The sequence below is a fragment of the Zonotrichia leucophrys genome, chromosome 2, assembly GCF_028769735.1.
Source record: "Zonotrichia leucophrys gambelii isolate GWCS_2022_RI chromosome 2, RI_Zleu_2.0, whole genome shotgun sequence".
In the NCBI taxonomy this organism is placed as follows: domain Eukaryota; kingdom Metazoa; phylum Chordata; class Aves; order Passeriformes; family Passerellidae; genus Zonotrichia; species Zonotrichia leucophrys.
In genome coordinates, this window is record NC_088171.1 from 69,254,688 (window position 1) to 69,270,740 (window position 16,053).

Here is a 16,053-nt window from a genome sequence, read left to right on the forward strand (position 1 = left end):
TATTCCTTGCTGGAAAGATGTTAAAATTGTCATACTTTGAAGAAGGTTAAGAGGGTGGAAATAGTGCCATCCCTATTTTTCTGAGGTGCAGCTTTCAGTTATGCTTACCCTTTAGACTTCAATAGGTAAATGGATACCAAAGGCAAGTTTAAATAAAGGACTCTGCTTTCAAAATGTAAATTAGATGTCTCAAAGTTTTCGTGTATTTCAACTGAAGCACTCCTAATTCAGATGAAGCTCTGCACTGTGGACTTACTGAAATGCAGGAAAAAACACCAAGTGTTACGAATCTTAAACTCACTATCTTTGCAACCACCCTTCCTGTCATCCAATAGAAAAGATATGACATGAGAGCTAGAAGGAGAGCTAAGACCATGGTATTAATCTTAATTTCAGTTTTTAGAAATTACCTTTTTTGAAAAATTGTCTGATTTAGACAATTAAAAGATTAAGCCTTTTAATTAAAGAAGAAACAAATGGAAAGTAGAAAAAAAAATCCGTGAAACTGTAGAGTATCTGAAGTGACTCACCAAAATGCAGAAAAAATCCAACCAAATAACCCCCACAAAATGATGTACAGAAGTAGATGCAATACTAATATAAAGCTCACATCTCTGGAACCCTATATTAGGTCCCTCATTACTGTCAGGAAGGGATGAGTGTAGGAGATGTAATGGACAAAGAAATGGCAATGTTTAGATACAGCTTGAATATGTAGTCTTAAAAAGCTGGACAAGAAAAAGATGGTACCTAACACTGAGACCGAACTGGAGGATTTTGGAAGAAAGGCTTGAAGTTCTGTCTTTGTTGTCTTTAAACTGATGGCTAGACACCATGAGAAATTACTGAAGCAGAGTATTTATTAGGGAAAAAACAATTGTGAAAGGCCAAGGCTAGCAGGGGAGAGCTACAATAGCTGCATTTTTGTGTGAGATCTCCCCTAGCAGTGGGTGGTACATGGGAAAAAGGAGAATCATTGAGTCCAAGACTTAATTGAAGTTGGGAGGGATCTCTGGAGGTCACATTGTCCAAGTTCCTGCTCAAAACAGGGAGCATGTCACAGACAGATCAGGTTGCTCAGGCCTTGCCCAGTTGGATTTTGGCTGCACACAATCTCTCTGGGCACCTGTTGGAGTGCTTAACCACCCTCCCTACGACCAGGCATGAAACTCTACAAGACTGTGTAGGATGTTGGAGAATGGTACAATCATTAATTTTAAAAGGATGATTTCAGCATCAGGACAAAGTGCCAGAAGTTGTCAGTGAATGAGGTTTCAGAAATTGCAGTTCAAAAACAGTTTTGTATAAGCCCTAAAGTATGGCACAGAAAGAGTTGAGACCTTTCTGAAAGTCTCCTCTGAGCACTGGGAATAAGAAAACTGAAAATTTATTTTAATTGGTAGACAGACAGTTAATTCTTACATGATTTTGCAGATGTTATTGCTTTCAATGGTTGACCTGTCCACAGTTGTCTGATATGTTCATGATCAGATACTTTTCCCAATGTTTAAAATATTCTGGGGAAACAGAGACAGAATTAAAAAGAAAGATTTAATTAGCCCAATGCTGTCAGCAGCAGGTCTTCTTTTGGAGGTTCTTTTTGGCCCAATACAAGATTAAATGCTTTATAGTGCACAGCCATCACTGAAACTCAAGGTCAATAAAAATACTGTCGATTTTGTTGAAAGCAGAGTTAGGCTGACACTCTGTGGTTTTGAAAATTCTACCCATAGATGACAATTGAAACTACTAAGAATATTAACTGTGGTGGAAAAAATGCATAAGTAATAATATTTGAGACTGAGAGTTACATTGCACAACTAGTGAGACCATGTACTTGTATAGGTGCTAGATCAGCTCAGTTTTCTCACCTCCATGCAACAGGCACTGTGACACCCAAGGCAAGGCAGAACTACTGTATTATAAAAAGGGAGTCTCAGAGGGCCACAGAATAATGAAACAATAGCTTGAATGTCATAGGCACACAACAAGCAAGCAAAGCATGTACCAGGCCTACAGCTAAACAGCATCCTGGATCTTAATTCAACTGCTGAGTAACATTTCAGGTCCTAGGGAGGGACATGCATCTTGTCTAAGTTTAGATTAGCTCCTCACAAGATTGTGCATCTAGGCTTTGCTGCCAATGTGCCAGTGAGTGTAGTTGTGAGGTGAGACTCCAGTCAAGTTGATGTTTGGATGCAGCTAAGGCTGCATCCTGGTCTCAGGAACTGGATGGTTTTCTTCTGTTTCCTAATCTTGAAGTAGCTTCAAAGCCTGTCTTTCATTTCCAAGAAATGTAGTGCTTCTGATTTTGCTGCTGCCCACGCAGCTGTCACCATTTCTCCTGTATTTTTGCTGAAATAGCAACCTTCTTGCTGGTCAGCCACCAAATTAACATCACAAGAGAGTCACTGAAGGCTCACTAAAAAGAGATCTGTGTCTAAAGCAAGAAGAGCCAAAGGCCACTTTAGATCTGACACTGTTCTAAAGTCACTATGGAAGAATTCCACCTTCTGTAGGAACAGCTGTCATCATCACTTGTGCTGAAGAAGGGGTTTCCCCCTGATTTTACCTCTGTGCAGCTAGGTAACCAACTAAAGGAGGTGATATTTGATTCAGTTCTGCATGAAAAAGTTCAGGCTTTGGAAGCAAGGACTTTCATGCCTTGACTCAATGTACAGGAGCACTCCTTTTGTGTCACATTTTATTTTGGCCACTCTGAAAGTGGTGAATTTGCATAAAATATATTAAGGGACATAATATGATAGTGTGGAGAAAAGTTTCATGAAGGAAAGAAGCCATCACAAACTTAAGAGATCTGGCTGGATTTATGCTATCAGACTGCAGAAACAGGGTAATCTTTCTTCCACATAGGCAGAAAACCTGTGTACAAAATACAAAAGCTGTTGTATTGAGTGATGATTCATTACTGCAACAGAAGTTGACATGCAAACAAATTTACGCTTTCTCATTTCACATGGGCAGAGGAAAACATCTTCTTAATTTTAAGAACTAGCATCAAGACTTTCAGTAGATAATCAAGTATGCATTGAAGGTGCCAGACTGCCAAGTGCACCAGAAGGTGCACAGAGACTGAAATCCTGCCTGTAACCACAGAAAGGCTCACAGCGGCAGCAGCAGTGTAGACTTCCCAAACACAGACATACAGCAATCTTCTTCTAAGGGTATAATTCCTTCCATCTTGCCCTCCCTCCTTCCCTAGTACTAGAAATGGTTGAGTGATCTCTTCTATGTCAGCAGTTTGAGGAAACCTTTCAGACTTAGGGGCAAGTGATACAGCTCTGCTGATTTCAGTCAGTGTTGCACTTGATGGACTGGAATAGGCTGATTGTCACCTTTTGGTTTCCAAGAGAACATAAACTACATTGGCAGTTTTTGAACACACAGTCATACAGTAGTTTGATTTGACTCAGCAAAATCAACCCTTTTTATGAATGTTATATTTTGAATTCCCTTTACAGGCAGAGAGGTATTGAATATGCAGCATGGGCAGCATGTCATAGCTCCTGTTCCTTAGTAGCTGGTGCTTTGCCCTGTTCTATTTCCTGATGAACTGCACAAAAAATTATTTCCTGTCATTTGTGCTCTAAAATTATCCTCACTGTTGGAGTGAATAAATCAAAAGAGGTCTGCTTGTTTCAGAGAGCATCCTGCTGCTCCATAGACTGTCCATGAAAATGTCAAATGGAAACACTTCTGTCAGATCACTCCCACGGGTGTCAGGCGTGTGTAAGTGGAGGAGGCTTCAGCAAGGATGGGACAGAACAGGCAGGGAATAGAACAGCAGGGAGCTGTTATCTTTTGTGAGAACACTTTTCCCCTTGAACTTCTTGGCATTGGTGTCTCAACCAGTATAAGATACTGCCACCTGGACTAGCACCAGCTCTGCTGCTCAGCTGAGACCTGTATCCCATGTAACAGAGATACTGTCTTGGGAAAATCAGACCATCCGCTACCTACCCCAAGGAACGTGTAGCTTTCATCTTCCACTAGCCCTCCTCCTTCCTACATCCTTTCTCCTGAATACAACACCACATCAAGAGACATGGAGAAAAGTTAACTTGCTCATCTTTCTCATGTTGCTTCTCTGTTTCCTATATTAAAGGATGCAACATATTTGATTAATATAGATGTAAATGCATCTGTCATAATCCTGCTGACCCCAAGGTGTGGAATGAAGGTGAATCTGGTGAAGATACTTGGATTCATGCATTGTATTTGTAAACTTCTTCAGGTTCGGAAAAGCTGTGGTTTTTCTTTAGCTCTGGCGTTCCAGGCATTATTTTCTGGGCACCAAATCTCTGGAAACACTTCCAGGAAAAGGGATCTTGGGGTCCACCTGCCTGTGCTAATTTTTCAAAGCAGTTTTATTCTAGCAGCTTTTGACTCCATTATTTCTTTCCTACTGTGTTATTTTATACTCAACTCTGCAGAAAACCCGATGCCATTAAGCCAGAGCCATCCTATTGTTCTGCAGTGCTTCCAATTTGCATGGAAAATTATTCACGTTAATAACTCCCCATTGTTCATTTCTTATCTTCCTAAGTCATGTCAGAGAGCTACACAATGCAAGCCCTGCTGTCACAAGGTTTCTGTACACTTAAAGGCATGAAGCCATTTGCCTTCAGTGAATTCAAATGAACTGAAGGTTTTAGGGACTTATGTAAAATCAAACAGAATTCTTAAGATTTTCTTAATTTCTCCTCAGGTCACGTTATCCACCTCTGCCTGTGCTAGCACTCTTTGACCCAAATACTCCTCCTGCCTGTGCTGCTGCTGAGCCTTGTGTTCCAGAGGGAGGCCACCTGTCATTCTGCAGCAAGGGGAGGTGTTCAGCTCACAGTGCAAGGGAACGCTGCTTTCTCAGCTGTCAGCAAGTTAAGGTGTTGATTACAGATGTCACTTGAATTCAGCCAACAATATTTGGCCTACCCTTTCATTCACTGCAAAGGAGTTTGCCTGTTTCTACAAACCATAAGTATAATTGCTGGTCAAGTGAAGTTAACGAGGCTTTTAGGTTTATTGTGCTTTTCCCCATTTGTACACATGCTCTAGATAAAAAATAGTGGGTTTTAGCAGTTGGGTTCATAAGCGTGTTTTCTTAATCTTCAAAAACTGCTGACATGCTCATATAACAATAAAAAAGTTAATGTTTGATGGGCATAATCCAAACTACAGAGCTACCCTGATATAAGATGCAGTGTCTCATACATAATCACAGAAAACTCTAAAATTATTTTAGACTATAGGGCAGTGCTTTAAAAAACATCAAAGCATCTTTTCAGTTGCTGTTTAAAACCACTCTTGTTTCTCAGTTTTTAAGCACTATCACTCAGCTCTGGTTTTGCTTCCTAATGTTGATTTACTTTGAGGTGAGCTTTTGTTTCACAAACTTTGTGAAACACACCTGTTTAAACACTTTGGCAATATGGAGCAAACCTGAAAATGGTTCAGTATCTATTATTTCATAACTGAAACCCAGTCAGGTTTCTTTTGTATTTTAGTATAATATTGTAAGCCACACAGGAAACCTACCTTCATTTCTATAGTGACTTATTGTAGAATATTTTTTCAGATATTATCAACCATATGATATATTAAAATTACTCAGTGTTGGCACCACTCCTAAATACAAGCCCATGTACATGCATTATAGCTCTATTCCGATATTAAGAGTATCAACTGAGTTTCATTTTCTGACAGATGACAAATAAAGTTACCATCAAAGCAGGTGGAATAATAATCAAATGAAAAAAGACAGTGTGAAATTTCTTGAAACATCTTATTTCATTATTTACAAAAAGATAGGTCAAGTGTATCTTGTATGACAAATGGTGTTCCTTTTCCTACTGAAATCAGTGATTAAGCTACTCTGACTTCATTGGCAGCATAAGCTGTTCCTGCTAGGCAGTAAAAATGCAAACCCTGACTGTGCCTTCATGGACTTCAGTATAAACTTGCATTAACTCCACCCATGTCTAACTGGAGTTTAAATACTGCATTCCCTCTCAGTGGGTTTGACTCCTTCTGAACAGAGTACAGTTGTTCACCATGAAGAGACAAAAGTATTTTTGCTTACAAAACAGGGTTCAAAGAAATTAGTAATTGAAAAAAAAAAAATCCTTCATAATTCTACTAATAAACTGAACATTCAGCCCACGTTATCAGCATTGCCAGATGGGTTTCAGTGGAAATATGCTGCCTTTTCACAAGTAGTGCTCTGGAAGACTACACCATTTTCTCAGGTTAAGGGGAAGTTTAAACATAAGAAGAATAAAACCTTCCTGGTCTCAAAGGCAAATATATCTCCTTGCTTTCCAGAACTCCAATTTCCCCCAGCATTTGTATATTAGCATTTTTCAGAATTTTTTTCAGAGGATTCCCCAAACCTCAGAGGGCTCATTAAAAAGCCTTTGCTTGAAGGAAGATCCTTTTGTGAATTAGTAATAGGTTAGAGGATGAAAAACAAAGGTGGGAGCTACTGATCATCAGTTAAAGGAATTTTCAAAAAGGCAAGCACAGGAGATCAGGATAGGTCCTGCATTGTTCAACACATCCACAAAAGGGCTGGAAAAAGATGGTGGATAGCCAAAGTGGCTAATGACACAAAGCTGTTTCCAACAGTCAAAACCAAAATCTGCCTGAGAAGGTAACAGAGGAATCTCACATTATCAACTGACTGGATAGTAAAATGGCAGAAAAATACAGTGCTGATAAATATAAAAGAGTGCATTTGTGAAAAATACAGTCCTAATAAATGCAGCCCAAATAACTGCTTCTGAATAAGCAGTTGTCACTCCAGAAGGAGCTCTTGCAGTCACTGTAAATGTCACCACAAAACCACCAGCTTAACATTCAGTCCAGGGACTGGGTGTGCCCTTGGCTCACAAACTTGACCTGCTGGTTGCCAGAAACTGGAAGATATAAAAGAGGAAGGAACCTTCTGTACTCACCCTGTTTCTCATAGGTATGCACTACTTGCCACTGCTGAGAGAAGATGGAGCTGTATGGATCTTTGCTATGGCCTAGAACAGCTGCTCTTATACCCTTATGTCAAAGGAGCAGTTCAAGAGACTAGATCTAACCTGGAGCCACAAAGGAAAGTGAAACCATAGAGGTACACAACCTGACAACAAATGTCTCAAGTTCCAGACAAAGCAACAAAGCATCGGAACAAACAAAAAACCTCAGAAGAGACCACAAGGAGACCCTGGATTAACCCTTGCCAGTTTAGAAGATTACTGAGTGTTTTGGTGCTTTAGCCAGGGTTGACTAACAGTCCAAAACACCACAATAAAGCAACACAGTACACCTGAAGAGTTCAGAGACAGATGTACCAATATCTCCTGCAACTGCAAGGGGTTCAGTAGATGCAAAAAGAGACAGACATTGGCTTAGAGAGCAGAGTGTAATCAGAGAAGAGAATATCAGCAGTTCCAGGAGTTTTTCCCTCAGAAGGAGGCACTGGTTGAAAAGAAGACCAATGAACTGCCAACCTGAAAGCAAACAGCAGCCATCCCAGACTAGTAATGCTTCTGTGACACAGCTTTACTGATGACTGTCTCTGTAGTGCCAGACAAGGCACATTGGATGTTATCATATCTGAAAATATCTTTTGCTTAATGACCCTGAATTGGTATCATGTGCAGTGGAGCACAGGTTTACATATCAGCATCAGGTGTCCATCTGTACTTAACTGGGTCACACCAGTGGGACAGTCTGTCAGCAGTGGATACTTTCCTCAGGACACACAGTGCTCAGCAGGGGATGATGTTAGAAGAACAGGGATTTTCCAACAGCAGAATCTGAGCTCCTGGCATTGTTACTGCATCCTGAGATTGACATGATTCACATCCACAAAGGTGTTTAACTGTTGCTGAGGGTAGTTGGAATCATACTGATCCAGGGTGTCTCAGGTGGCCATATACTTAGAGAGAAAACACATTTTTAATTTTAACTTGCAGAAAGCAGGAAGGAAAGGGGCACTGAGTTTGCTGCTTAACCTGAGAACATCTTAAGGGTTTACACCTACACACTCCAAGAGACAGGTTTCTTGGCTGTAAACATGCTCTGTGCTCTGCTTTACACTCATCTCTTGTTCCCAGCTGTGCCACAGACCACTCCCAGACAGCACAAGGAAGTGTCCTGGACCTGCTGAATCACAGATGCATTCGAGCCAGAAATTTTAGGTAACCATGTAGCTTGGAAGCAACTTTGGAGCAACTTTGCTGACACAGAAAACTGCAACAGGCTAAAATAATGAAATCAAGTGAAAACTCTGCATGAAAAATCAAATACTTAATGCTCCATGACAACACTGTTGTATCAAGAGTGAGCCACAGAAGCAACAGGGCAAAGGCCTCACAGGGTAACTGAATGTTCTTGGAGAATGTGGTCACATAACTGTTTGTATTAGTTTTTCATATGTGGTGTTTAAGGGCTATTATCTCAAATTTTGGCCAGGAAAACATAACAGAATTGAGATTGTTTTTAATTTTTCAAACACAGATCTTTAGACAAATCCTATTAAGGAGAAGCTACTGGGAAAATGCCATCAAAATAAAGGTCTCTGTCCAGCATTCTGCCTGGAGGCAGGCCCTGATTACTGAACACCACTCTGTACAGTGAGTAGCATGTGATTATGGAGGGACAGGGAATTATCTCCTGGCATTGATCACAGCTTTTTGCTGCACTTGATTCAAACATTCCTGCTGATTTTAGGGTGTCAAGCCCTAATGTCTCTCAACTAATGGCCGAACATCTCAATGATGTTCACCAAGTTTCAGTGGGAAGATGACAAAAACTGACCTCTTTCTACTCTGAAGGGTTTCCATGGACCCCACAAGAGGAGTCCAATGGCCATAATGGTCTGTGGGCCTCCTCCATAGAGGTGTTGTGTTTCTCTAGGATTACATGCACATGGCCTGGAAGTGGAGGTTAGGCTATTATAACATTATTTTTCCATTTGAGGACACTTTGACGCGTGCCCAGAGACAGGAATACATGCTTAACTTATCAGGGGAATGCATTTGGATATTTTCACTCACACTCAGCAATGGACTATTCTTAGTAACTAATAATATGCATGCGCCTTGCAGCATGCTCTTTGATAGCCTGGTTTCTATTCCTTAGGGATCTAAGATTTTACAAAGAATCCTGGAGTAAAAGAAAATGTCTTTTTCTTTTTATAACATGGCAGTTTCCTGCAGTGAAAAATAAACAGAACTGCTGCTTACACCACTTTCTTCCTTATAAACACATCTGAGGTAAAAGTATCAGGTTGACATGATAAATATCAGGTCAAGGCAAAGCAGTACAAATGCAGGGTTAAAACTGCCTGCTATGACTGTTAAAGAAATTATGTATTTTTTAGCCACTTACTGAAATCAGAATTTTCAAGGGCTATTCTTTTTTCTATCTCTATTTCCTAAATGTTTAAACCAAGTATCCCACAGCAGTCCTAGTATCTGCATGTCATTTGCAATCCCTCATGAGTTTTAAGGTGGTTTAATTTTTTTAAAGCCTGAAGTACCTACAAACAGAATTAGCTGCTGGCAGGTTTAGAGACACAGAAGTGGAGTAATTTGGTACATGGTTGCCATGGCAGCTAACCTACATCTAAATTATTCTACATGCTTCTCGCAGCCATTCTCTGGCATTGTTCCTGAATTGCTGGTTCCTTTTTTTTTTTTTTTTTTTTAAGCCCTGCCTTGTGTAAAGTCCTTCTTTGTGCCACCTTGGCCTCATCTGCTGGCTCAGCCCTCACATCCTGGCACACTCTACAAGCTGCTGCTATCACCCATTAATGGAAACGGGAAGCAAGAGGAGTACAAGTAGTGTGTTCCAGCTATTCTGCCTGTTGAGAGCAGCTTCCTGAAAGCTGATTTTCACTGAAGTAAACCACAGTGGTAATTCCCCTCATTTTCAGGACTTAAAGCTTGCTGCAAAATCATTGATTTTGATGACGTTATTGCAGATTCACAGAGATATAGTAAAAGCCAGCTTTGGTCTGAGGCTACATGGCAGCAAAGCAAGGTGTTATCTCTTCTATCCAGAGAAAATAGGTTTTGAAATGCTTTGGCAATGTTTATTACCAAGCAGAAATATTAAAAGAAAGGGCATGAGTCCTTCAAGGTCTTTCCCTACCATTGATCTCCCTCTCCGCACAGTTAGAAAACAAAGCCAGTGCTCTTTATGAATGTTAAAGTTTTGTTATTTATCTCTATTTAAACAGTTCCTTTCTGTAAAATGGCTCTGTTTCAGAGGAAAACCATCTCACTGACTATTTCTGACCAACTATCCTTTTTATCTCCCTTCTTGCCACCTCTGAGAACTAAATTGTGACGCTGCTTGCCAGGAACCCAGCCCAGGTCTTATCAGTTCCTGACAGATCACGGATAGCTGACATGCCTTCTGCCTATGGCTGCATGTGACCTGAGGGTTTAGAGAAAGTGAGATCAGAAGATAAGAACTACAGAGTATTTACTTACTTATTTTTAACATAGTAAACTCAACATACTGTCAAAGCAGAAGTTTTGTTGAATTTTAAGAAGATTCAGTTTCATTATCAGTTTGGTTGGTTGTTAGTTTTCAGGCAATTGCCTAGAAGACGGTCACTGCTGTTGAAGACTTGACATTGCCAGATACATTTGTGTGTCAAGTCAGGAAGTGGGGATTAGTCTATTTATGATCCTCATATCACAAAGAAGTAGGAAAATCCCTGGATTTGTGGGATTACAGGCAATGCTAAAGTGATCTCTTTTCAGGGATACTGACTGAAGACTATGAGATTCAGCCAGAGCTTTTTGCTTTTTTCTGAGTTCGTTTATTCAGTCTAGTCATCTCAGGATAGCTTGCTTTTTAAAATGAACTTTCAAAATATTAAAAGCCATGCAGATACAAAGCACGAGGAATAAGAGAAGTAACAATGAATCTTGAGAAATGACAATGAATAAACCCCTTATGAGTATTTAGGCTTACTGAAGACCTGCCCCCATAAATGCATTCTGCAGTATTTTATTAAACAATTGGCTGAAGAACTAAAACAATCACTTTTGGAATAACTGGGTAAGAGAGGCAGGTCTGGCAACAGTATCAGGATTGCCCCTGTAGATCTTTGGATAGGCAAAGGATATACTATACACAAGGGTAAATGTTTAAGAGAGAAGTGGATTTCATCTCACTGCTTTTTAATTTTAGTATGTTATATTCTTCCACTCTAATTTTTGTTCTTTCACTGTAAAACATTGCATGCATCCAATAAAAGTTTAATATGGGAAAACAGAACAGGTTGAAGTAGGCATCCTGAAGAGAGTCACAAAACTTGAAATTAAAACAGAGGATCACCCTTCCCATTCAGAAGAATGAGATGTTTAACACTTTCTATTCAGAAAAATGTCAGATACTAAGTTAGATATACTTGCACTACTTGCATCTGTATTGCCTAATATAATAATTTCATATTAACTCCCCATGCACAGTACTTTTCCAGGACTCTTTGAAAAAAGGTCAGAAATAATGTTATTCCTGTTTTTCAGATAAAGGAACTGAGTTACAGGGAAGTAAATTGACAAACCTAGGCTTCCAGCAAATTGACCACAATGCCTCCCAGTTATCCTGGACCTCTCAGCACAACACAGATCCCTGCAGTTATTATGGATATTTTTTCTTTGTATCCTTCTTGCCAGAGCCTCTGACAACTTTCACTTTGGGGATACAATGTGTACAGCAGTTTTTATGGTAAGCTGTGATTCATACTGTTTGGACCCCATTCATATTTTGTGTGGCATAAGAAAAAAGTAAATTACATCCTGGAGAGCTTTGCCAATGAAATATTAAAGCTGATATCTGAGATAAAGCTCCTCACTACTGTGCTTTTCAGCAGTAGCAAGGGAGAAATTAGAAGGGGCAGCACATTAAATCTGATGGCTAATCTTCCTGGTTTTACAGAGAGACTGCTCTGATGTTTTTGAGGCTGATGATGACATGATACAGCCCCCAAACTCTGTTGAGCCTCAGGGAGGGAGAAGTTCAGGAATGGTTTTCCACCTTTTTATGTACCCAAATTTAACTTCTGTTGGCTTTCAGACATTGCCATGGGAACAGCATCAGCTCTTGATCAGGCTAGCCCTGATCCCTGTCTCTGTGTGCACTGGTCTGACCCCACAGGGAGTGAGTTTTTGATTCTTCAGCTTTCTACAGGGCTCATTCTCTGAATTAGTTTGGTCTTGGGTCAGACAGGTGCCAAGGGAAAGGGGAACAGAGGTGCTGTCAAGGGTAGCATGAGGATGCCAGTGTTTGATTGCAACTGGAGGTTGTGAAATTGTTCCCTTGGAGTTTGCTTGTACTGGCAACCACTGACACTAGGAAAGAGTCCCCTGTCACTAGTCTATCCATTACAGAGTTCATCAATCCATTATTTCATACCTGGCCTTGCTGCCCATTGGGTTTACCATGTTCTCCATCTTTCACTAGACTGTGCTGGAGTGCAGATGCCCCTGACCTGCCCAGTCCTACAAAGGTGAGCCCAAAAAAATGACATCTTCATTTTTTACACACATCTACCACTGACACACATATAAATGCACAGGGAATTTGATGATGGCCACACAGCAGCATCCTCCTTTGTCTTACATTTGAGCCACAAAGGATTTCAGATTTTTTAGGTAGTGTTACTGCACTGGTTGTTGGGAGAGACCTTATGCAGCAGGCCCCTGTCCCTGTATATCTAAATCCTGTGTATCCCCTATCAAATTAACTCTTGGGATAAAATTTCCCTCACTAACCAGGAGATCCCCATGACCACACCTCGAAAAAACACATCCCCATGGGTAGAGGAATGTGACTCTATCATGTCACGCTGAACTGTGCATTAGGGTGGAAGTAGTGAGCATGGCTTTGAAGCCACGCCTGCCACGGCTCAGCAAAAAGCATCTTTCCCTGCTTGAGGGAGATGGTTGGACCAGGCAGCCTCCAGAGGTGTCTTCCCACCTCAGTCACTATGATCTGGCGATGTTTGCGTCAAACTATTTGCTCTCCCCTGCGTGTTCGTCTGTCTGAGTTAAGGACACGAATGTCCTTTGTCTAGCTGCGATGCCAGCTTGCCCGCAGCGTGGTTGGGGTGACAGAGCCGGAGCCACCGAGGTGCCCTGACGGGGCACAGACCGGGAAGGCTCAGCTCAGCGGCACGGCTGGGCAACGGCACACCGGAGCGGCACGGGCTGGCAGCGGGCAGCTGCCCCCTGTGCCCAAGGCCTGGTGCCTCCTGCCAGAGCCCTTCCATAGCCGAAACCAAACGGGTTTCGGGATGGCAGAGGCGGGCGGGCAGCACCTGCCCGCTCCCGCATGGCATGCCGCAGCCCTGCCCTGCTCTGCCCGGGCGCACTGGCGGTGGGCGGTCCGTGCCGAGGAGCGACCCGCAGGAACCAGAGCTGCCACCGCCGCCCCTCAGTCACCGCGGCCGGCGCTTATTCATCCTCCCCGGAACGCCCGCCAGGCGCCGCCGGCCGCGGCAGGTGGGGCAGGTCTGCGGCGCGGGGGTCGCTGGGACGTGTAGTTCCTTGGGGCAGGCGGCGGCGGCGCGGCGCGGCGGCGCGGACTACAAGCCCCAGGGCGGCCCGCGGGGCCCGCACCGCGCGTGGGGCGGTGGCGGCGGCGGGAGGTGGATCCTGGCAGCGCGGCCCCGCGGCTCTCGCCGCTCCCGGGGGCGGCCGAGCGGAAACCCGCCCCCAGCCGCCCGGCATCCAGGAGGGCGACGGCCGCGGCCAGGGCGAGAGGGATGCGCCTCGCCCTGTCCGGCAGCGGCGAGCAGCGGCCGCCCTTGATTAGCAATTAGCCCGTCCCCAGTCCCCCCTCGGCAAGCACTGTCCCATGAACGCCGACCCGCCGCTGGCAGCAGCGGCCGACGGCTTCTCCCGCGGTGCTGGCGTGCGGGTCGCTTAAGCCATGGGGAATGGGATGAACAAGGTAACCCCGCTCGTCGTTGTCGCCGTGCGCGAGTGCATGTGTGCGGGCCAGCGCGGCGGGGCCGGGGGCGGCTGTCCCTCCCCGCCTCGGGGCGGGCGGGGTGCCGCGGCGCCCCCGCCTTTGTCTCGCCCCGGCGCCGCGGGCACCCGCTCCCGGAACAAAAGCCAGGGCAGGAGGGCTTTTCCCTTGGGTTTTGGGGGTCCCCCGCCTCGGGGCGAGGGCGGAGGGACGGAGACCGCGGCCGCGCCGCTCCCTCGAGGCGCGCCGCCCTCTCCTCCCCAGCCGCAGCGCGGGCGGGCGGGGGGCCCTGGTTTCGGTGATGTGCCCGGGCTTCCCCTTCCCGGGCGAAGCGAGTTCCCCGCGGTCAGCGAGGGCCGCCGTGCCCCCAGCGCCGGGCTTCAGTGCCCTCTCCGTGTCCCCCAGCCCGGGGGTGCCGTGGGGCAGAGCCGGTAGCCCCTGAGGCGCGGCAGGGGCCGTCAGCGGGCGCCGCACGGAGCCGAGCCGGGGCACCTGGGCACAGCCCGCTCCGCTCCGCGCCGAGGAGCAGCCGCTGGACATTGGCTGGGCGCGCCCGGTGCCCGTGGGACAGGAAAGCGCTCGGCCCCAGTGGAGATCGCAGTGAGGAAGAGGAAGGAAGATGGATCTGTTTTGCAGAGGGTGTTGGCCTTTTGGCAGTAGGGGGCTTATTGTACGCACCGATTCCCCTGGCATGTCATGGTGGTTACCTAGGGGCCACTGTGATTTTTCTCAGTATCTCCACCTCTGTTTAAAACCCAGGTTTGAAAGTGTGGTGGTAACTAGCCTTTTATATATAGCTTACTATGAGGAACAGAAGTTGAGTCATCTCCTCTGTCTTACATCCTGCTTTGAGTGCTTTGGGAGTAGCTTTGCTGTGTGGCCTCTGACAAAGCAGAGGAGAACAGCTAGAAATAGCTCCTCACATTTTGTCCCAGACTGACATCCTTGCCCCTGGAAGGATCATCAGATTGATGAACATCCAGAGTGCTTAGTGTGCTCCCTGGAAGGGGAAGCCTTTCCATCCTATGGGTAGAGACATTGAAATAGAAACCTTTGGCAGGGAAAAGATCTGGCTGCTGAGGAATCGAGTTAGTGCGTAGAAGGTAGAACCTCCCTTGGTCCTTTTCTCAGTTTTTGCTTTCCAAGTCTGGGAATAATGTTGTAATATTAGCCACTCATTGATATTAGCTTTCTGGAAATGGCCAGTTAGGAAGATACACAGCTAGAGAAACTCCTTTTAGGCCTCTGGTATATTTGTAGTAATTTTCTTGGAATGCTTGAAATTATCAGAACATTTAGAGGGACGCAATATGGGATGCTTAAGTTGCAGTCTGCGGAGAAAAAAAAAATAAAACCAAAAGGACAACTCTCAGCCCTTTGAAGCTGCATTGCATTTTACTGTAGTACTGTGTGGGTAGGAATTGGCAATCTGTGACTGGCCAGTTTGGTCATCTGAATTCTGTTAAATGTTGCCCTGACATGTACCACCTGGTGCTTTCAGGACAAGCATAACACCACTTGGATTTTTCTCCCCTTTCTTATAGCTGTATCCAAGAGGTTGAGCTGTTCAGCAGCTTGGGAAGGGCTGGCTCCTTTAAGGAGGCTACAGTCATGTAGGGTACTGGCCATCGGGGTTTATATTTGTAGGGGTCCCACATCTTGGTGTGGAACTTGCCACCTTCCGAATGTGCCTCTGGATCATCTCTTCCTCCTGATCTCGTGGGTCGGCAAAGCTGGAGGGGCAAGGGGAAGCATGGAGTCATCAGTGCAGATGTAGGTGGTATTTGCTTGACTCAGTGTAGTCAGTCAATACAAATTGCCTTAGTTTCCAGCTTAAGTGTGTTTCTTGTGGCAGATCTGTGTACGGATAGTAGGAAAAAATAATCAGCTTATTTGATGATGGATTATTTCATTTATGGAGTCCCTTTGTACAGCTGCCAAGGGAAGAGGATTAATGATGGCCTGGAATGGGTGTGGTAAGAAAGAGCTCCAGGGATTGCTACAGCCTGTCAATACTGATTCGTTCTCACTTGCATGGTCCCTTCTTTA

General features: G+C 44.3%; 1 protein-coding gene across 2 annotated transcripts in view; it reads left to right on the forward strand.

Moving 5' to 3' along the window:
- Positions 1-13,686: 13,686 nt before the first annotated feature.
- DUSP22 (dual specificity phosphatase 22) overlaps positions 13,687-16,053 on the forward strand; it is a 43,221-nt gene continuing 40,854 nt past the window's right edge. For both annotated transcript variants that reach the window (XM_064705372.1, XM_064705373.1), the window contains exon 1: positions 13,687-13,986. In XM_064705372.1, the coding sequence (XP_064561442.1) occupies positions 13,966-13,986 (21 nt within the window). In that variant the 5' untranslated portion in view covers positions 13,687-13,965. The remainder of the gene's footprint in view (positions 13,987-16,053) is intronic.